General features: G+C 33.3%; 1 protein-coding gene across 1 annotated transcript; it reads right to left on the reverse strand.

Annotated features, from left to right (window-relative positions):
- Positions 1 to 1,345: 1,345 nt before the first annotated feature.
- On the reverse strand, positions 1,346 to 23,375 carry TSPAN19 (tetraspanin 19). The gene is made up of 9 exons (XM_032286462.1): positions 23,307 to 23,375; positions 17,275 to 17,366; positions 17,115 to 17,187; positions 15,283 to 15,407; positions 10,767 to 10,841; positions 7,174 to 7,284; positions 4,978 to 5,121; positions 3,416 to 3,499; positions 1,346 to 1,583 (listed from the first exon to the last, which is right to left on the reverse strand). The coding sequence occupies exons 1-9, from the start codon at positions 23,329 to 23,331 to the stop codon at positions 1,515 to 1,517; spliced, it is 798 nt and encodes a 265-aa protein (XP_032142353.1). The 5' UTR covers positions 23,332 to 23,375; the 3' UTR covers positions 1,346 to 1,514.
- Between the last annotated feature and the right edge of the window lie 19 nt (positions 23,376 to 23,394).

A 23,394-nucleotide genomic window follows, 5' to 3' on the forward strand; every position in this document is an offset into this window, starting at 1 on the left:
CACTTCTGATCCAGATTAATTTTTAGGCCTTTAAAAATTTTCTATCTTTGACTTTAGAAAACAAGATTAATATGAGAAACATGTCTCTGATATATTCCATTTTATTTTGCCAATAAGTATTTATTATATTCAGGGTATAAAGCAACTTCCTTCAAAACAATATTCCCTAGAATCATAAAGGTGATTGATTCAGTCAGTGGTGCATACAATTTTTGAATTAACTGTATTAACTATGAATAGGCAATCTACTATATTGAGACCTTTTTGATGAAAATCAAATAAAATGTAATATTTATTTGATTAACATTAGTTTGGTTTTCAATTCCTATTAGAGGGTTTTTTGCTATCAGTGTGTTATTGTGACATACTGTAGAGAAAACAGAAATTTGAAGATGAGTTTTAAATCCTAAAAGAATATTTCCCAAAAATAGAAGATATATCTACTTGACATATCTAAATCTAAAAAAGATTGCATCAAAGAAAATGGTTATTGTATTTTCTTTTGTGCTGACATAAAAAAGTCCAGAAGTCTCTGAAACCTTCACTGTGCTAAATAGATGGATGAAAAGATGTATTATTGAATTCGTAAATGAGAGTGAGCTTTCTATAGGAGTTGGAGCAATGCAGGATCTTCAGTTAATCTATCTTTTCTTTACGTCCTCAAGGTCAAGACAGCCTTTTGCTATTAAGGGACAACAACCATAGTACCTCACATCTGTGTAGCACTTACTTTTCAAAGAATTTATTTTTTCACAGTAACATTGTTAGGAAAATAGGACAGATGCGTTACTTTTATATTCTTCAGAGAATTGTATCAACATGTATTGAATAAAATTTAAGGAAAAAGAGAAGGAAAAATGAGCTAGTAAAGAGTGTGAGATTTCAGTGTTTAGAATGGATTATTTTTGCTACAGTTAAAACTTAACTGCTATTTTAATATTATGTTATTGCCATAAAAGTATAACCAAGCCTTTAAGTTTATTATCCACTTTAAGTTTATTATCCTGATAATGTAAACATTATCAGGAAACACAGATAAATGATTTAGCACAGATGTTAATGTCATGAAGGTTTAATACAGATGTTAGTGTCATAAAAGATCTTTCTTTTAAATGTACTATAAAATCAGTATTGTTTTCTCAAGATCTGCAAATAAAAGGTACATGATATGATTGATTACTGAATTAGTATTTTCTGAGCATCCTATAGGTATTTTCTCTACAAAAGAAACTCAAAACATATGGTGATATTTTGAGTTTTGTAAATATGATGATACCCTTTAAATTCAAAAAATAAGGTGAAGTTCTGAACTGTAGAATTTAATATTTTGAAAAACAAATTAATATAATTTCATGAATGTTTAATTATAATATTCTGTAATTCAATATAGCATATAATTAATAATTTGAATAGATCTCTTATTTAATGCAATTCAAAACTTTTGGAATAAAATAATATAGTGTGATTATTTTAAGAATTAACTAGTTTCTTCTGAACAAATTGAAATCCAAAGGTCACATTTCTGCATGAATTATATTCTTGATGTGTTTGAAGAAACAAACTGTTAATAAGACCTGTAAAACCTGGAAGAAAAGGGAACAATAAGAGATCAAAATTTAATCAATGAGTAATTTGTAAAGTTAAAACTATATAGTCACCTAAATGCATATTGTAAAGGGAAAAGGAATCAAAATGGGTGAAAAAATTTCAGAGTAAGGTACATATACTTGTGAATAAGAAACCTGCAAAATGAGTCTTCAAGAATAACCCACCTGTTACCTAGTTCATGTATGGAGGAGAATAGGGAAAAACCCTTAGGCTTTAATTACATGAGCTATCACTGAGCTAGATGCCTTGACAAACTGCTGATGGTTTTCTTGTTGTTGTTATTTGGCATCTTCCTAACTATGTCCTTAAATGTACAAAACTCCTTCTTTTTGTTATAGATAATGAAAAGTGGTATGTAAAGGGCAGAAGATAAAATGGAGCATGGATATTATCCACTCCAGTTTTGTCTTAAAATATTCCAGCATGAGCACAATAAAGAATAAACATTTAAAAACAATGATACTAATGTGTATAAAGAATGTCTTGGTTTACTACCATTCTGAGACTACAATTGTTACCAGCTGAACATATGGAAACTTAGGTCAGGAGCTTCATAGATCAATGCAAAGTCAAATGCAAAACCCTTATCCCATCTGTCAAAAAATGCATTATGTATTTATTTTAGTGGTATAGTAACCACTATAACACTCTATTCACTCTCACTGTTTCTTTGAATCCATAGCCTGCACTTAATAGTCTTCACTGAGACTGGAGAATAGTGTCTTGAATCCTAAGTCTGCAGTTGTTACCTAAAGGTCATGGAATGTGTCTATTTTGCATCTCATTGTATATCAACATGACACACAATAAATGACCTCCTTCCTCCAAATACATTGAATAAGTCAATATATGAGTGAATAGTGGATCTTATGTCAAACATCTGGCTAGATTTCAGAAGTCTGCCAACTTGCAGACTGCCCAAAATGATGCTTTTACTGCCAATATATGAATATACATATACATATATATGTGTATATATACATATACATATATATGTGTATATGTATATATACATATAAATATATCAATACATCTATAGATTTATCTTTCTATCTATATAGAAAGAAAGATAAAAAGATAGAGAGATCAGTATTAGAGATCGCAAAGTAATAAAATTATTACCTCCAGGATGACCACTTATTAGCAGGCTCCACACACCTGGCTGATTAAGGGATCACCTATACAACTCTAGGGTGTAAAGAGTCTCAAAGTCCCGGCTCCTATTATATGAACTTATCTTATTAGGTCTCTACCTGATCGCTCTGCAGTCTATTCTGTATAACTTATACTTAATATTTTTCATTTTTCAAGTTAGGATCTTCACCGTCTTTGAAAAACGCATTTATGTAGTCTCACTTTGTTTCTTTCATTACACTCTACAATGATTTGTCAATTAAGTGATTTTTATCTTAGGCAAAGTGTGTATCTTTTAATTCATTAACTTATTAATTTTATAATGCAGTTTTATTTTTGGAAACAGAAATGTCACACTGTCCTTGACTGAAATCTTGTTTTTGGTTTCCAACACCATGATGAAACTCTTGCTTTTTAGGAAGTAGTTAGTAAATTCTGCATGAATTGTAATAAACATTAAAAAATAGATCTTTCCCTAAGAAAGAATGTTTGTAGCACTTAAAGTAGACAGATGCCTGTTGGGATAAAATCAGTTGCAACTTCTTTGATGTTAATTTTTTTCCCTGTGCATTTATAAACTATAAGCAAGTTAAGCGACAAGCAAATGTAATAATGACTAGTTTTAATGTGGAAAAATTTTTTTTTCATTTTTAACATATGGACAAAAACTTACCTCTGAAGTTAAAAGTCCAAAGTTAATTCCAATTAAAGTTAACACATTGACATTATACCATGTACTGATTTTATTTTCACAACCCTGAGGAAAAAAAGTTATTCAGATTGACTTAGAGATGGAAATGATCTTATACATAATTCTTTACACAAAATAAAAGGTAAACAGAGATTAGTAATTTACCAAAATCTAAATAGTAAATCAACAAATATCTAACTGGAGACTGGACTTTTAGTCCAGAAAGCTTTGTATGGCAGCAGGATACCTCAGTTGCTAATTCTAAAGTTGCTAAGATGTTATCATGTAATTAAAATCAGAACTTTATTAAGTTTTAAAAAGGGATTTTACTCTTCTGCAGACTATTGTAATTCATCAGGTTACAGTAGTCTCCCTGCTTACCCACCAGCAATACCCCCAATGGAGGCCTGAAACCACAGACAGTATAAAACTCTCTAAATGTATTATGTATTTTTCTAGAGATACATAATATAATAAAGCTTAATTTATAAATTAGGCACAGCAAGAGATTAAAAACAATAACTAATAATAAAATAGAACAATTATAACAATATGCCAGCATCACTATTCTTACACTTTGGGGTCACCATTAAGTAAATTAAGGGTTATTTGAATACAGGCACTGTAATACCTCAAAAGTCGGTCTGATAATGAAGATTACTACTAAGTGACTAAGGTTGGGTAGCATCCACAGCATGAATACACCGGACAAAGGGCTGACTCATGTCCCAGTGGAGACAGGGAAGAAAGGCACGAGATTTCATCATACTACTCAGAATGATGTGCAATTTAAAACTTATTTGTTATTTATTATTGGAATTTTAAATCTAATATGTTCAATGGTTGAACTTTCAGAACGTGAAACTGCAGATAGGGGTGACTACTGTATATACCATCACCTAAAATGGTTATTTCCCAAATAGTAGATGCTTTTAAAAAATGTATTTACCATTTATTTATTAATTAATTTTGCAATTGAAACAATACATCTTAAAATTAGGATAAGTCTAGCATGTAAACTATACAAAGTATTAGCAGTTCTTGGGAGGGAAATATCTAATTATCTATATTCCACACTCGTAAATCGCAGTTGCTCCAGAGAACCCTTTACTCTTGCTTCTGCCACACTTACCTGAACACATTCGCCATTGCTGGGACCCATTCCCTTCAGTTTTTGCTTACCCTTTTACTTCTGGCGTTATAGCTCCCTAATCAATCGTATGCACAAAGGCTTTGACAAAAGTGCCTCCTCTTTCTGCAGGGCTTCTCAAGGAAGACTGGGGAGAAAGACTGATGATATCCCAAGTTTCAAGAATACATAAATCATATATTCCCAGGAAGTTTATTTACTTTTTGTACTATACCTTGGAAATAACACTAAAATTTACCTGATTATGTGTTCAGTTCAAGGAAGTGGATTAAGAATGTAGCCACCACAAACAACACTATTTTTATATAAAAATTTGCTCGGAATTCTAAATTGACTTACACAGCAAACAAACAAAATACTATAAACACTTGGAGAAGCCTAGACTTATCTTTACCTCAAGATATGTTGCATTCAGTGGCTCATCACAAAACCATTTTCTTAGAGTAGACTTTGTGCAAGAACATGGCACCTGTCCTGGATTTTCTTTATTCTTATTCTTTATCCAGTCTGTGTAATTATGTTGGCCACAACACTGTAACTAGAAAAACGCTTATATAAATTTTAACATAAAATATTCAAATTATAGCTAGTTATATGAGATTAATATTAAAGTGGTTTTTGTGATGAAGATAACTCATTAATTTTCCCCCACGAATATGCAATGGATTAAATAAATAAGCATATTTGTGTTTATTTGCTTAATTCATTACTTTTTTTTCCCTGCTATTATTGTTGTCAACCATAGCTAAAGATCTCTGCTCACATTAGTGGCATATGGTTGGATAGAATTATTACATCTGAATTTTTAGGATAGAAGATATACTTGATATGCTTACATATAAATGATGCTTATCATCACAATATAAAACTGACAATCACCTGAGCCATATCTTCTTCCTTAACCATAGCAGTTCTCTTTGTATTTATAGAATATGCAGTCACAAATATTTGGCAAACTTGAAAAAAGATTCAGGGTAAGATCTACTTTTCTAGGATTAATGTGGGATGTCAACTTTCAATTTTGTACTGTGTGAAAATTACCATAAAGAACCAAAAGAGGATAATAAAAATAGTTATAGAAATGATCCAACTTTTAAAAAATGTCTCATTTGCAGTGCTGATTCTGGAATCCTATCAAGTAGAGTTAGGAGAATATGAAATAATCAGTTTACATATTTGTCACAGGAAATAAGAAAAAGGTGAAGTAAGTAATTGTTTTCTAAGCTTTTATAGGTAATGAAAACATTAGTACTGCCTATGTTTACAAGATATAACAGCAATCTTAGCACAGTTCTAGGAAATGCTGATAACCAAAATAATGCTTGAGATTTAGGTTAGTACTGAAAGTTAGTTTAAACAAACAGACCTACATATATTATCTCAGTTATATTAATGGCTAGTAACTGGAATTTGAAATTTCACTAATAGTAGTATGAGATACAGAATTGTTTTCATGTCATTTTCTGACCATAGGAAGGTTCAATCCTCTGCTGTAAGTTGTCATGCAGTCTGAAAATACAACGCATGTATGGATCACATATGTAAGGGAAAAAGACGATGAGTAAAAGTGTTTTTAAATTACATTTCAGTTCTCTTAAGATGATTTCCATTATTACATGTGCTAAAAATAATAACTATTTTTTGTGTGAGGCATGTAATATACCTGTAAAGGATACAGAATCTAGTGTCAGATTGTGTTTGTTTGAATCTTGGCTCTGACACTTATTAGCTGTGCAATCCTCATTAAATTACTAAATTTCTCAGTTTTTCATCTATAAAATGAGGATAACAGTTCCTATGTTTTATGGTTTGGGAGGATTGAATTAGCGAATATATGCAAAGCACTTACAAAAAAGTTTCAGACTATGTAAATGTTTGCTATTTTTTTAATTGGGCACTTACTATATTCCAGTGCTGATCTATTTCTGCAAACTATTTGTCTGACAATACCCTTCTCTTACCCTTCCACTGCAGCTGTCCAGAAAAACAACAACAACAAAAACAAAACAAAACAAAAAAAAAAAAACCCTGCACTGTGAAATAATAATCTTAATAAATTAGCTAAAAAGTATTAGTTGCATTTATGTCCTGGATCCAAGACTTTCTATATATTCTATATATTATTTCATTTGTTCCTGCCAACTGGAGGTAGGGGTTAATATGCCTATTTTACAGATGTGGAACTTGGGGTTTAAGAGGGTTACTTGTCCAGAGCCACAAAACTATTACACAGCAATCCTGGTATGGAGGCTCAAATGGTAACCACCATGCTGCCAGCAGAGACTACGCTTAGACTTATCTCCCATCAGGTGCAGCGGGACAGACTATCTCACTTGGCAAAAGACCACCAGCACTTTTCGAGGTGAAACCAAGTTAAAATGCACATCAGTTAACACAGAAAATAGGAGTTACGAAAGGAGGATATAACTCAAGATTTGTAAATGGGGACAATGCGCTTTTGACCAGTTTGTTTCAAAGAAATACAACAAACCCTCATTCCTCTGCCCCTATTCCCTGCCCCAAACTTTTCTCTCTCTGTCCCGCAGTGGTCAACATTGACATCAAATTTTTTTAGTTAATTTCATCTTACTGTTTTCTGTAAAGCATTCAGAATAGTCCACTTGGTTATATCTTCAGGCTTATCTTTAGATCCATAGTCAGAAATGACACAATCAATTTTATCATGCCATAGTTGCCAAACCTGTAGAAAATTGCATTAAAAGTGAAAATATCATAGAAATTTATGCATAAAAATTTCATCAAAATTGATAGTTCCTCAAGGGTACCATCATGAAGATAATATTCAATATTATTTTTCTGTTATCCATTTATTTCTTTTTAAAATAACTTTAACAATCTCAGTGGGTATCAAAGCATATGGTTTTTCAATTTGTAATTTATAGGCTCATTTTATGAGCAAGGAAGAAGTAATGTGCTCTTCTCTCATACTCAGAAAAACACTTTAAAAGTCTTTTAAACAAATCAAAAAGCAAAATAAGTGTCTTGTCAATGGCATCAAGCTTTTTCTGGCAAACTTCAACATTCCTTAATTCCATGGGAGGTCTGTACTATACATTTCATGGCTTATAATTTATTTTATCACTTTAAAAGTTGTAGAAAACTGTAGTTATGCAAATTCTACTTGGTCAGAGAAATAGAAATACATTTTTCTTAGTAAGGGTATATTTAATTCCTTCTCTCTCCAAGCCTGTTTTGCATCTATTAAGTGATGGCCTATATAAATGTCCTCTTTGGATTCTCCTTTCAATTAGTTTTTATATCTTACTGGTTTTCTCATTAATTAAGATGTTAAATAAAATAATTGACTTCTATCTACTATGTATTTCTAAAAAATGATTTTTAAATTTTAAATATTATCCTCTCATAATACTATCAGGGCTCAGAACACAATACTCCAAAATATAGCACCTCGGTATGCTGAATATTTTAAGCTCAAAGAAGTTGAGAAAACTACAGAAGCAGGAAGGTCACTGTGTATATGGGACCTTTCTTCTCCTGCCTTTATCCCATGAAGCAGGTCATAAAAGAAGTATCTGACCCATTTCCCCTGAAGGTATATCATAAGATCCTCATTCCAGAGGGGCCCTGTCCTATACCTAGAAGCCAAGAAGCATCTGAACAAACAGGCCTTGCTAAATTTCCCCCAGGTTTATTACCATTAGATTATATGCGTTTGCCCTCCAATCACACTTTCACATGACTGTCCACAGAAATAGTTTTCATTGGGTCTTTGAGTCTTTATGTTTTGGTTAAGTAAATTTGTTTTGCTTTTTCTTTGTTAGTTTGTCTTTGTTATAGGGATCTCAACCAAGAGCCTTGTCATGAATGAGATATAACTTTATCTCTCCTACAATTCTAACACAGAAATGATCAGATCTGAATGGGGAGAAACAAAATTCTGCAACCTCAAAATCCAGATAATGCAAAGGTAGAATGATTGTTGTAGTAACTTAGCATTTACAAATTTATATAATTTTTAGAACGAATTACTAATTTGGTCCTCAATAATACCAAAAGCTAGGAAGAATAGATATTATTCCCATTTTATGAATGGAAATACAGACACTCAGAGAATTTAATTATCTACTTTTGTTTACAAGAAGCTAAGACATTTAAATAAGATCATTTGAATACTAGTCTAATGATTTTTACTGAATCATGTTGTCTTTGAAAATAAAAACTAACTGGTGAGAATATTACAATAATTATAAAAGGCTTACAAGCTAAACTCTTACTCAGTTACTTATATATTTGCATTTTAATACATTTAAGAAAATTAGAATAATGTCAGGGAGGATTTAGACCTATTTTATTCTGCTTATTTTTAATTAGAATAAAAAAATATATAGTGCTGTTGGCAAAATTATAAAAAAAATAGTGCTGTTGGCAGTGTGTGGGGGATAAAACTTATGGCCTTGTATAGTTTCTAAAGCATTATTCGGGAGATCTAGACTACGAATACAAATGACAACTTCATACATAAGTACTTTCATGTATAACCTAATGTATAAGTAAAATTCTCTTACACTTACTCAATTTGGTAAGCATTGATTAAAGGCCTAGTGTATCTTCCACACTGAGTTAAGTACTGGAAATGACATAAAAGATTTAGAGGCTCTTAAGAACTTAAGCCAGTTTGAATGCAGAAAACAAACTGATGTCAACAAAGCTGTTAGCTCTGGGGTCAGCAAATGAGTATTTGAGTCCAGGCTCTGTCATTTGGTCATGAAATACTTTAACAAGCATTTCTCATCACAAAGCCTCAGTTTTCTCTTCTATAAAGTAGGACTTACAGCTTCTAGGCGTTGCTGTGAGGATTAATAATATGACGCCTATAGTGTTTATTACAGTCTCTGGCACATGGTAGTTATTCATTAGTTCTTATTCTAATATATAGAGAGATTCAGGAGTCTGTGCGTAACACTGAAGCAAATATGGGTAACTCTGATAAACTATATTTACCTATTGATAACTCTTATGTCTCATATTTCTGTTCTATCATCAGGTTCAAAAGTTTGAGGCTGAGAGATTGGGATTTGGTGTTTTGCCACCAAAACAGCTTTCCAAAACTTACCTGCTGTGGCCAAAATACTTTTAAAACTCCCATAAACACACACACACACACACACACACACACACACACACGCACACACAGATGATTAACTGTCCAGTAAAGAATGAAGTTGAAGGGCAATGGTGTCATACAGGAAAGATTTTTTTTTTGAACTTTGGCCATTGCAGAGGAATATAGATAGATATAAAGAAAATCTAGGAACCATATCAATTAATCAGAGCTCTTTTAAGATTAATTAAGGTGAGGAAAGAGAACTCTTAAGTGACTACTTTACAAATGCAACTTGATAAATTTTCAGTTAACGACAACTCTGTAAGGTAGACAGGTATTATATTTTACAGATGAAGACATTGGCTCAGAGCCGTAAAGCAGCTTGTTGATCTCTAACCATATTCATGTCTGTATGACTTCGAGTACGTGCTGTTTTTACTATAGGACATTAATCTCCCATGATACAAGACATACCTTCAATAAGCTGAAATATTGAAATGTCTTAAAGAAATTAAAATAACTGTAGGTTGTAATAGGTAAGTTTTATTGCCCAAAAGCTTTTTCAGGCTTATTGTATGCTTTTTTGAACTAAATTTGATAAACCTAAATCTTGCTCTAATTAATTTAATCTCTCATCACCCTACCTGTGGAAAATATAGGAATTATTTAGTATGTCTTAAGTGAATTGCTCAATTTCAAATTAGTTATAGTCTAAATTTGTTTCTTTGCAAAAACATAATACAGTGATTGGGTCAGTAGTGGTAGTCAGAGTTGGTAGGAGGAGAAGGGGAGGAGGATATAACAATTTGGACTCCTAAATCTCAATACCATTTCCTCTTCCCCAATACTGTTTGATATTTAAAACTACTTTTTAATCATATGCAAATGGAGTTAAAGGCAAGTTTCCCTATCTACCTCTTTCAATCTGACTCCTGGCCCCTTCCTATACTCTAGTACGTTCATTGAATATTATTTTCCCCTAAATACATTTACCTTCGACTTTTAATATAGGCTCAGTGGTCTCAGTACTCTAAGGTATCCAATTTCCTTTACAGTTCAAATAACACGATGCATTGATAAGGATTTGTTTTCCATACCTCCTCTTTCTTTGTGAAGATGAATGCTGAAAGTACAATCTGAACACCAAAAGCCCACGTTATCAATACTGCATACTAAAACAAAAGAAAAATAGGGATGATTACTATGCTTCTAATATATTTTGTATGCCCAAATAATGGGAAAATGCACACCACTGGAAATATGCAACCATAAACTATATATGGGTATTGTTGATGCTTCCTGCTTTCATAAATATGAGTGCAATTAGTGAAATAGCAAGGCAAAGTAAAAAAAAAAAATGAACATTTGTATAAGAATAAAACAGAAAAAGTGATAATAATTAATGAGCACGTTGGTCCAATACAGTTGTCAATGACACCATCTTAATTCAGTTCTAAAACTATTATAGAGTGATTTTAATTATCTTCACCTCACACTATTTTGCTAAAACTAGAGAACTACCAAATTCGTGACCTACTATTTAAACATACACGGAAAGTAGAAAGTATAACAAAAGCAACTGCAATAATAAACTTAAATCTGTATGTACAATTGGGCTATTTCCCGAAAGCTGAAAAAACTTCTATCCACACCAAATAAAATAATTTTTACATTTATTAGACTATTTTTTTAAAATATGGACACTTTAGTCAACCTAAAAAAAGCACAAAATAAAATTAAAGAATAAGAAATAAAGATTATCGTCCAGATTGCATGAAATGGCAAACTACCAGTTCATTCTGTGAGGGCAGGGTAGAGAGAGGCATTTAGCAGCAAAAAGGGAGAGATTTACATAAACTGCTTGGAAACAGAGTGTATTGGTTTCAAAGTTTCAAAGCTAGAGTTGTTGCCAGTTCACTGGTAGAGATGCCATGACTGGGCAAGGGCTCTTTCAAAACATCTGATCTGAGTTACTGCAGTCCTAAGGAATATCTAGTTATAAACCTTATCAAAGCAGGAGATGACTGAAGACAGTTTCTAGCTGGAGGTTTTCAGAAAGTCCTTAAAAACAGTATTTATTTCAGGCATATAAGCATGAGCCTCCTCTCTTTTGGGCTTTTCTGGCCCTGATTCTTTTTTTTGTTGCTGTTGTTCTAACAAAAGTGATTTCCTGCTAGTATCTGCAACTTTTACACAGCATATATTAATATATAAGATTTAGAATTCAGCTGGGCATGGTGGCTCACGGCTATAATTTCAGCACTTTGGGAGGCCGAGGTGGGTGGATCACTTTAGGTCAGGAGTTCAAGACCAGGCCAGCCCCCGTCTCTACTAAAAATACAAAAATTAGCTGGGAGGGAGTGGTGGCGCACACCTGTAATCCTTGCTACTCAAGAGGCTGAGGCAAGAGAATTGCTTGAACCTGGGAGGTAGAGGTTGCAGGAGCCGAGATCGTGCCACTGCACTCCACACTGGGCAATAGAGCAAGACTCTGTCTCAAAAAAAAAATTGAATTAATAGTAATTAAAAAAGTAAGTGGTCTGAATATTTACCAAGCAAAATGTAAGTACTAATGATTTACTGTTAGTATTATTTATTTACTTTTTACTTAGCTCTCACAGGGATAAAAATTATTTACACACATGTTAAACATTAAATAATTTAAAATATCAGATCAAAATCTTCTTCTTGGCATAAGTTATGTTTCCTAGTTTCAGGGAAAAAAAATTTCACAGACAAAAACATGGTCTTACATCTATTTAGATGTTTAGATTTTTAAATTCTAAATGCACTATCTCACTTAATCTTTTATATTAATAAGGGATTTGTAGAAGCAGGAAAAATTGTATGAAACTTTTATTTTTTTTTTTTTTGAGATGAAGTTTTGCTCTGTGGCCCAGACTGAAGTGCAGCGGCGCAATCTCGGCTCACTACAGCCTTCGCCTCCCAGATTCAAGTGATTCTCCTGCCTCAGCCTTTCTAGTAGCTGTGATTACAGGTGCCCTCCACCATGCCAGGCCAATTTTTATGTTTTTAGTAGAGATGGGGTTTCACCATGTTGGCCAGACTGGTCTCCAAGGACTGACTTCAGGTGATCCTCCCACCTTGGTCTTCCAAAGTGCTAAAAATGATAGGAGTGAGCCATTGCACCTGGCACATGAAACAATTTGTTAAATTACTGGTTATCTTAGAGTAGGTGTATGTAAAATCACCTTTAAGACATGGAATATTACCATGTCTTAATCAGACAATGGTAATTAGACAACTGGTAACTACCAATTAGATTGGTAATATTTGCCCATAAATTGACTGTGTGAATGAATTAATTTGGTTCAGGGAAAAATATATTCATCAGAAAAGTATTGGTTAATTCAGAGGAGAATAGCAAAAGTGTCACGATGGTCAAATTAGCAGTACCCTTCCAGGGAATGTCCAGAAGGGATGGATGGTGGCATCTTGGTTCCAGGCCCTAACCTGTCAGATCCTATGTTCATGTATATATCCTTATGATGGTGTCTATCAGGCTTTCTCATTCAGATTCCATTAATACTTGAATCATGTGAGGCAAAAACTTAGAAAATGTTTGTTTTTCTCCCTCTACTTTCCCCTTTTCTTTCCTACCTCTACCCCATACATTGTATAAGCAGTAGGCTCTGCATTTCCTTTGCCTACATGGAAATTTGTGACAAGAAGAAAAAAAACAAGATTTTCTTGCAAGCCATTTCTGTCCTGGTCACTATAATCAAATTCTGAAGCTCAGTGAGAAAATTAGGCTAAGGATCCTAGACAGAGAGAAAGATAAGGTTTGAGAAGAGAGGGTTGGCCTTGGAGGAGATTAAGAAGAGACAGTAAAATCTCTTCTTGGACTAAAAAGATTTTGAGACGGATTCTGGAAGTCTGTGGGTTTCCAGAGCAACAGAGCATAGTTGTTGGAATCCTGGCACTTCCCTGGTAAGGTGGTAAAGCTCCAGAGGGAAATCAGGGGCCATATCTAAAATGCCTGTGCCAGGGTAATATTCAAACAAGAGTAACTATTAATAGGCAGCAACTGATTCCTATGCCAGGTGTACCTCCTAATTGCTGTGCCATTAGGGAGGTCTGACTGTCTCAGGGAAGGAAGACTGAAGGAATGGAACTGAGGTACTGGTTATTTACCAATATTTCACAAAAGGGTTTCACTGGTATGCCTGTACTGGTAAATACTGGATGAATAGCAGGCTACCTTTGCCATCCACAGCCATTTAAAGAGCAGAGTGAGTAGACCTGAAGAGACCATGTGACCTGGGAAAGTTAGTGTGTTTGTTGTAAATGGCATAGACTGATAACTAGCATCCAGGGTGACTAACCACCCAGACTTTCAGTGCTCCACAAAAGCTGAGTATCTCTACATTCTTCCTGGTAAGGGACAAAATGACAGCAGCTGAACTTCCTATCTGCTTGGCTGCAAATTAAAATCAAGTTGATTTAGAGAAAAACGTAAAGGCTATATTTCATCTGAGTGTGTGAATTGTGATCCATACCTGCCATATGTATGGTAACTGGCTCATGTCCAGGTCAGTACTCTGAAATATAATTTGTCTTTTCACATCAAAAGCCTCAAGAGAAATAGTGTGCAAGCCAGATGCCAGAGTCTGCCTCTTTCAGTAGAGTTCCCATTTACAAATAAAAATTTGTGATCTCAATTATAAGTTACCTTTCATGGCAATGACAGACACTAGGAACTAATAAAGAGAGGATGGAAAGAGGGGGGCAAGGGTTGAAAGAGTAACTACTGGGTACTATGTTCACTATCTGGGTGACAGGATCAATTGAAACCCAAACCTCAGCATCGTGTAATATACCCATGTAACAAACCAGCACATGTACCCCTAATATAAAATAAAGGTTGAAATTATAAAAAAATTAATTCATGGGAGGCCGAGGCGGGTGGATCACGAGGTTAAGAGATCGAGACCATCCTGGTCAACATGGTGAAACCCCGTCTCTACTAAAAATACAAAAAATTAGTTGGTCATGGTGGTGCATGCCTGTAATCCCAGCTACTCAGGAGGCTGAGGCAGGAGAATTGCCTGAACCCAGGAGGCGGAGGTTGTGGTGAGCCGAGATCGCGCCATTGCACTCCAGCCTGGGTAACATGAGTGAAACTCTGTCTCAAAAAAAAAAAAAAAAAAAAAAAAAAATTCATGCATAGGTTACCTTTCCTCATGTAATGCCCACAGAGAGAAAAATATGCTGACTATAGAACATGTCTCTTTTACCCTGATTTACTACATTGCTCACTGACTTGAATAAACTTTATTCTAATTCTAGCCTTCAGATTCTTAAGTTTGGTGAATTGTAGTTTACCCTAGGAGATGGATTCCTATTAGGTCTGTGTTAAAAATGAAATGTTCAAATGTGCTGAGATACAGATTCAATTCGTAGAAAACTCACTAAGAAAATCATACCTGGAAAAGTGACTTTGTTAGAGGGAGGAGGGTGTGCTTCATTTGTATTACTCTAAGGACATACTCTACTGCAATGCCACAGTAACATAAATCATTATTCATTTGTGTAACTTAGATACTTAAACATCTAAGATAAAAATTCAAACTATTGATGTGAAATACGTACCATAATTAGGAGCCATCTGATTTTGTTGTGAATTCCTACGTAACCCAAAAGACAAAAAAGAACAGTAGAAGATCCCATTCCAATCAAAATTTGAGAAATAGATACTATAAGGTGATTATTTTCATCTGTGAAAAGCACAAAGTTACTTATTATGAAGTGGTATTTTTAAAAATTTTCTATTTAATAATAATTTCAGCGACCAAAAGTTTTTCTAAGCAGCTGTTGCCAAACCACTAGGATTCTCTCTCTCTCTCTCTCTCTCTCTCTCCTCTCTCTCTCTTTCTCTCTCTCAATTTTTGACCTCATGTACCACCTCTTACTTTTAGAATCAACTTTCTTCCTTTTCTCACATGAAGAGAATTTCTTAAATTTCAGAAGATCTCTTTACCCTTATTTTCCTTGTTTTCTATGACAGAAGAAAATTGTTTCTAAGATCTCCTCTATGTCTAATGTATATTCAAACATTCATGGATTTAATCGTTCATCAAAAAACTTTAGAAACTAATATGTGTGATTTAGATGTATACATCCTGAATTTATTGCTAATATGATCCCTTTCAAACTATATTTTATTTTCCCCCATCTAGAATGTGAGCCCTCAGTGCCAGAGATTATACATATTTATCCAGTCAACAGGCTGACTGCTGAATGCTTGGTGCTGTGGAATAGACAGCAGGACAGTAAATGCTCAACAAATAATTCTTTTAAAAAAAGAAGGATGGATAAATCAATTAAATATGTGGGGGGGGTGTTATGGGAGAACAGTGTAGGTGGTGGTGTGCTAAAGATAGCTTATACTGGCTCATAAAAGCCAATTGTGATATTTCCAGGAAATCTGAAAACCAACTGAATTCACTTTGACATCTTGAAATTGGCCATTGGGGAACTGTTTAAACCATGGAAATGGGCAGATGCCATAAATCAAGACTCTCCATTCCAGAACTGGTTGTTAAATGTTGGCCGGCATACTATAGGAAAAGAGGCACCTAAGCCAGTTGGGGAAGAAGGTTAGAAGGTTTGGGCAAGGTTGCTGGAAAAGGTAACATCTGAGCATAGGCTTTATTGATCATTGGAAATATCTAGGTTGGAATGGTGCAGCATTTCTGAGACATACAGCAGCATAGTGTGCATAAGAAACTCAACTTTGTTGGCACATACAGTTGGAGTCAGATGAGACTAAAAAGGTTTGCGGGGGTGAAATTATAGGCACTTTGTTTTTCAGTCTTCCTCACTGAAATAAAGCTCCATGAGAATAGGAACTTTATTTTGTTGTTCACTACCATATCCTCAGCTCTTAAGACAGTGGCTGACACACAGAAGATGCTAAGTAACGTTTGCTATATGAGTAAATAATGGCAATGGGGAGTCAGGTAAAAGCTTTTAATAGGAAAGTTACATGGTTAAAATTGCATTTAAAATTTTATTTTTAAAATGACAACTAATAATTGTACATATTCATGGGTGTTGTTTTGATACATATAATATATATAGTTGATCAGATCAGTGTAATTAGCATATCCGGTCATCTCAAGCATGCATCATTTCTTTCTGTTGGGAATATTCAATATTCTTCTAGCTATTTGTGACTATGTAATACATTATTGTTAACTACAGTCATCCTACAGTAATATAGAACACTAGAACTTTTTTCTCTGATCTAGCTGTAATTTTGTAGCCTTTAACAAATCTCTGCAACTGATTAAGACTTTCAGAGGGAATGCTGGACAACACTTAATAAATTCTAAGGAAATACTGCCACCTGCTGAATAAATTGTGTATACAACTGTTTAAAACGGAATGTCTATTTCACTGAGAAAAACAAAAATACATACCAAAAGCTGTTAAAAAATTATTTCTGTCTAATAAAAGCCATGCACCAAATCCCATGAATAAAAGTCCAAGAACCTAGAAAAAGAATGTCAATGCTTATTTTTTATAATTGCCTATAAATAGATTACATTTTCTTTAATATACAATCATGAAGATTCTTACCAAGAAAACTCCATTAATGAGATTAAGAAAGTACTTAATAATTATTGTTTTGTTATTTTTTAACATCTTTTTCTTCCAGGATACTGATGATTCTGAAAGACAACCACAACTTTTTTTTTATAAACATTTCACAAAACAACTTTAAGTATTTCTCCCTATTCATGTTCTTTATTTGCACATTTTTCTTCTTGAATCAATTATCAGTGTAGCATACTCCCATTCCTAAATGAAAGGAAATATTGAAGGTATCTTGAAACTGTATGTTTGTCTGCATTTTTTTGACTAGAGAGTATCTGCACTTAAAATAATAAAAATATATCTGCAATGCTTTGACTAGGCAATCAAGACTAAGAAGACATTTATATAAAATTCAATAAGCAGCTTTACCAAAAATCCTGCAGTTTTCAGAAAGTATATTTTGTTTTCAGTCTTATTGTATTTTTTAAATTTTTATTTTAATCCCAACAATTAGATGGCTGGGACATTTTCCATTTTAATACCTCTTGTTATCCTGGCTGGAAAGTTTTCCTCACTTCTGCCTGCCCTTTCCCTTTCTCAGAATAGTATTAGCTCCTCATTGAGGTGTTGTTTGGAGATCTTTCTCTAAACCCAATTTGTTGCCTCTCAAATTTCTCATTGATCTGTCTTCTTCCCCACAGAGAGTCAAGGGTATTTAAATGGTGAGATAGGCCTTATATACCATTGTAATCTCCAAGTTTAGTACACACTAGGTATTTTATATATGTTTGTTGAAAGTATGAATGGATAGATATATTAAATTACTTAATTCATCTATAATTTAGTTTGGTATGCAGTATAAAAAACTCAATTAAAGTAGCTTTCATTAAAACTTATTTTCCAGATAGCCAATTTTCCTAAAACTTTCATGGAAAAATACGTACTTACTCCATTGGGTTTTGGTGCTGTTTAGTAGAGATGAAAGTTTCAGATCTAATTGTATGTTCCAAGATTTTCTCTTTTCTATTTTCATTGTTTTAATTCTAACTAGTGCTATACTTTTAAACGTACTGAAGTATACAATGTTTTAATATATATGGTAGATGATTGATATGATAGAAGCAGATTTAGCAAGATTATTTTAAAGTTATTTGTACGTCCCTAATTAGGCAGAAAGTAATTTGTTTGTTGAATTGAAGGATGCTTTGAAAAGTAGAAAAATAAGAGATGTCTGCATTAGTCTATGTACTACCTTCCCTACTTTATCGTAAATCATATTCCTCCTAAAATCTCCCAGTGTTCTCAGTTTGAGGAGTCACTACAGGTTACATATTCTACCTATGTTTTGAATTCTTTTGCTGTCATCTGCTTTTTCTGCTTTCCATCCTATTGTCTTATTCCTTTATTCCTCTAATGTTTGGCATGTTTTGATGAGATACTCAGAAAGACTGCCTGATTTTTATTTCAGTTTATTTCAAAGATGCATTAAATCTACATTTTCAGTTCAAATTCTATTTACTGCAGCATGTGGAAAGCTCCCCCACAGCCTGAACAAAAAGATAGGCACAAGGTCTTGGCCTCTGTCTATGAACAAGAAAGAGAATGGAGATTAATGAACCAGAAAGCTCAGAAGTAACTCTGATGTGAAATATTGAAGGCATGGACTTGAGTGTTGATGTGGTAATAATTAGCATGTTAGGTAGGGTCAAGCTGAAATGCTTTATCAAAGGACCCAAATATAGAGGGAAACTTTTATTTATCCCTTAGTTCAAAGTAGGTGATCTATTCTCTTCTAGGAAATCACGTAGAAACTTGGGGCTAATGCCAGCCTGTTCAATATGTGCTTCCAAATTGTCTCCAGGTGGCATCTTTATAGCTAGCAGAAAGAAAAGGGGATGAGTAAACTCAGGGATGCATCTTTTAAGCAAGTCAGGTTGAAGTTGTAAACTTCTCTTCTGTTGATATTCCACCAGCACAGACTTGGTCCCACAGCAGTACTCATCTTCAGTTGAAGGCAACCATGTACCCCAAATAAAGAAAAGAAATTAATTAGAGTGGTGACAGTCAAACAAAATGCCAGTCAGAAAAGGGCAGTTACAAAAGACAGTTAGGAAAAAAGAGAGCTTGGATAAAGTTTTAATATGTTTTACTATAGAAAACAAAGACAATTAGAAAGATTCCTATAGAATGGGAAAATAAAAGAATAATGGTAGTCACTGGAAATTTAAAAATTGGGGAAATGGTTTCAAAGAAAAATTCATAAATTTAATATTTCACAATTGAATTTGAAGTGGTAAAGTATATGTCTCTTAGGCACTGTAAATGAAGTTCAGATAAATGGGTAGCATAGGCTATACAGCCTTGAAAGCCATGGAGAACCAATGTAATGGGTGTGAATAAAAGAGAACATGGATTGTCTATAGATGTAAATGGGCAGAGGTTTGATGGTAGAGAATGAAATGATACAATGAATAATTTGAAATTGTTAAAGCAGATTTTTACAAACTGAGAAGACAATCAAGGCATGATCTCATGGAAACCAATAGAGAAAGACATTTCTAGATCATGGTGTCATATCATGATGTTACATGATATAGAAGTCAAAAGGAGTGAGAATTTAGTAACATCAAAGGCAGGCAACATGGTAAGGAAGATGTTTATGGTAATTTAGAAATAGTAGGTCAAGGCTACAAAGTTAAAATACAACAAACTGTGCATCCAAGCAACAAGACAAAGAAGCCCATGACTATGTTTACAAAGAATGGTAACAAGAGATGGTCATGTGTTGGCTGTTTCAGCCATAAGCTCCACATACTAGAAACAATGTCAATGAGAAGAATGATGTGTCAACACAAAGATTCACAATATGTTAAATGCAGTTCTTATTTAAATATTTGTAACGTGAAAGATCTATATTTTCTTTTGCTATAAACAGAGATTTTGTTTCCAATTTAATTAGATAAGGTCCGTATGTGTCCTTTCTTTTGTTCAGTTCCTGACTAATTAATTGATGGTTCAACAGCAGAGATGCCATAGGAATGGACAACTTAGAATCATTAATCTATTCATAGGTATAATTTTTCCTTAATTTAATAAACTCTAATTGCTTGTTGTTATTGTTTTTTATATTCTTTCTAAGTTCCAAGAGATGGGAGCACACAAATGAATAACTCAGAGAACATCAAGGAGTCAAATATTAAAACCTGTGGCTGACTCTGAATTATGTGTTGAGGTGAGGACAGGAAATAAAGGAAACAGGTAAGTTTCATAGTGAAGATGATTTTGAGAGGACTCTTGAAGGAGGATTAAGAAGGTTCTAGTTAGACAAAAATGGGAGAGAGGTAGGAAATATTCAAGACAGAGGGAACAATGTAAAGTTCACAAGCTTTACAATGAGATGTAAGGAGGAACGGATCAGCGTGGCAAGAGATGAAAGATAAAGTAAAAGAAGTAGACTCAGTAAAGATTGTGACAAATCTTGTGTGCTTTACTAAAGATTTTTTTTTTCTGAAAGTAATAGGGAGCCATAATTCTGGAATAAATGTGGAAGCCAAATTAGAAAATACACTTAAGACAGGGAAATAATTTATAAAGCTAATGCATTAGGTCGTAAGAGAAAAATGTGGTCTAAACTGCAAAATGGCTACGGGGATGGAAACAGTATCAGAATATGAGAGATGTAGCAGGAAATAGGATTGCCAGCATTGGGAAAACCAAGAATCAAAGTTGGCACTTAAGTCTTTAGAAACTATATAATTAAACTCTGGGCATTATTTCATATACTTCAATGTGTCATTTAAATTGATTCCTTATTAGATAAAGACTCAGGAAGGCAAAATTACTTGCCAAAGGTCACTAAGTTAATAAATGGCAGAGATAAGATTTGAATCCAGAGATAGAACCCACACTCTCAATAACCTTCCCAAGCCCCAGTGTCATCATCTGTAAATGCAGCTTATAATAGTACATGCCTCAAAGGGATGTTGTGAAAATTGGATGAGAATATGTTTGTAAAGCACTTAGCCCAATGCCTGGCATGATGTAAGTTATGAATCTTGTTATACCATATCTCAGTATAGAAATACTAAGATTATACAAGAGTCATGCATGTGAGGATGGGTAATGGGATGGAAACTGTGGGAAGGTGATAAATTCTCAATTTTCTGTGAAGTAGTTGGTCACGACAGCTGCTGGGAGGAAGAACAAAGAGTTAGAGAATCTGAAGGCTTGAGACAAAAGTGGTACAAGAGAAGGAGAGGTCTAAGAATACAATATGAGGCACTATGAGGTAGATATTAAAGTATGTTTACTCAATAATCACTGTGCCTCAAGAAAATTAAACAAAGAAATATGTGCTATGCAGCTATTTTGAAGATGACAATAATATTCTGGGATATTTAAATTATATCACTGTCATATAAAGAATAAAGCAGTTGTTGAAAAATGGTATTAAACTAAAATGATTTCACTACTCAACATTTTCAAAGAAATATTATTCTTGTCAGATAACAAAGAACAATTATCTCTCATTCTTTCATTCTCTCAATAAATATTTATTATGTGCTCTCTAAAGGAAATATGTATTGTTTAGTCAATAGGGTATAAATCAACCACACCTACAAATTGTTTTCAAAATTTAAATAAAATGAAGTTAACATGTTCAAAAGAAACAAACTTGTATTCAGGTTAAAGGGTCATAGGCAAACTAGCATACTCAATCTGAAGTTATCAATCTGAAGTTGCCATTTCTAGGAAGACTGAAATCAAAATGGACTTCTAAATGCTACATGGTTGATAAACAATAAAGAAAAGCAACTAATGCATTATTTCCAAAATTATTTGATTACAAAAACTAGTTATTCAAAATTAATTTTGAAATTGATTATTAAAGAATTTATAATTTTTAGAAGTCTGAATAGTAATCACAAATAAAACTAATCTTAAGATTCTTACATGTGAACTTCAACACAATATGAAAATCTACTTTAGATGAAGAGTTTGAGGTTCCAACACAGTAGCTCATACCTATAATCCCAGGGTATTGGGAGGCCAAAGAAGGAGGATCACTTGAGTCCAGGAGTTGGAGGTTAGAGTGAGCTATAATTGTACCACTGCACTCCAGCCTTGGCAATAGAGAGAAACACTATCTCTAAGAAAACAATAAAAAATAAATAATTTTAACAGTCTATAAATCAGTAATAAAACCAAACTTAAAGAACAAATGCCATTTGAGCATGGACTATGATAATGAATATACTCTGAACTTAATTAGACCTGAAACCAAGAATAGTTTATTATTTTTTAAAATTATCTTTCTGAAAAAGGACCCTAATATGTGTGCTTTTAATATGAAAAGTCTATTAACTTCTCACTTTATATTATTAGTTCTTATGTTGATGCAATTCAAGTGTATTGTTACCAGGAAATGTAGTCTATTTTTTTTCCAGAGGCTCAATGGAATATTTGCTTTTAGCTTATTTTATAGCAGATATCTTTTACAATTATTACTACTTCCTTTTAGAATTTAATGCCTTGTTTGCAAACTTTAAAAGAAAATTAAAAACTGTTATTAATTAAAATGTCATTTTGTAAACTATATGTTTGCTCCACAAAAAACAATAAATTATGTTAATATTAAATAGCATGGCATAAACTTAGAAATTAAGGCTTTATATTGAAATACTATCTGTCAATATTTTTACAGTAAAATAGTTCCAGAAAATAATTTTTCAAACTTCACACCCACACCCCTTCAGTTAGAGGCTTTTGATGGGCACTGATTGATGATTGATTTTTAATTTAATTTTTTTCTTTCTTAAAAAGCTGTTGTCATAGAAGCCAAAAAACTTTTGCCTGCCCCTCTATACTTCTTCGCACAAATCACGGTTCAGGATTAAGGTTTTGTGTAATGTACAACTTATATACATGAGCAAATCACTAGGTGGAAAAATAAATATAGGTAGCTAAGAAACAATTTAAACAATTTAGAGATGAGGTTACATCTTCTTGGGTAATTATAACAAAATTTCATTTCATTAAATATTTTCCAAAAGCATTTAAATATTAAAATCTACCTGTAAAAACACTTAAGTTCTTCATCCAGCCTCTGAAATGCTGCGTTCAATTTAGAAGCGAGATAGTTTGTCCTTCTGGAGCACCTGT

The sequence above is a fragment of the Sapajus apella genome, unplaced genomic scaffold, assembly GCF_009761245.1.
Source record: "Sapajus apella isolate SASKATOON/1434 unplaced genomic scaffold, GSC_monkey_1.0 scaffold2, whole genome shotgun sequence".
In the NCBI taxonomy this organism is placed as follows: Eukaryota; Metazoa; Chordata; class Mammalia; order Primates; family Cebidae; genus Sapajus; species Sapajus apella.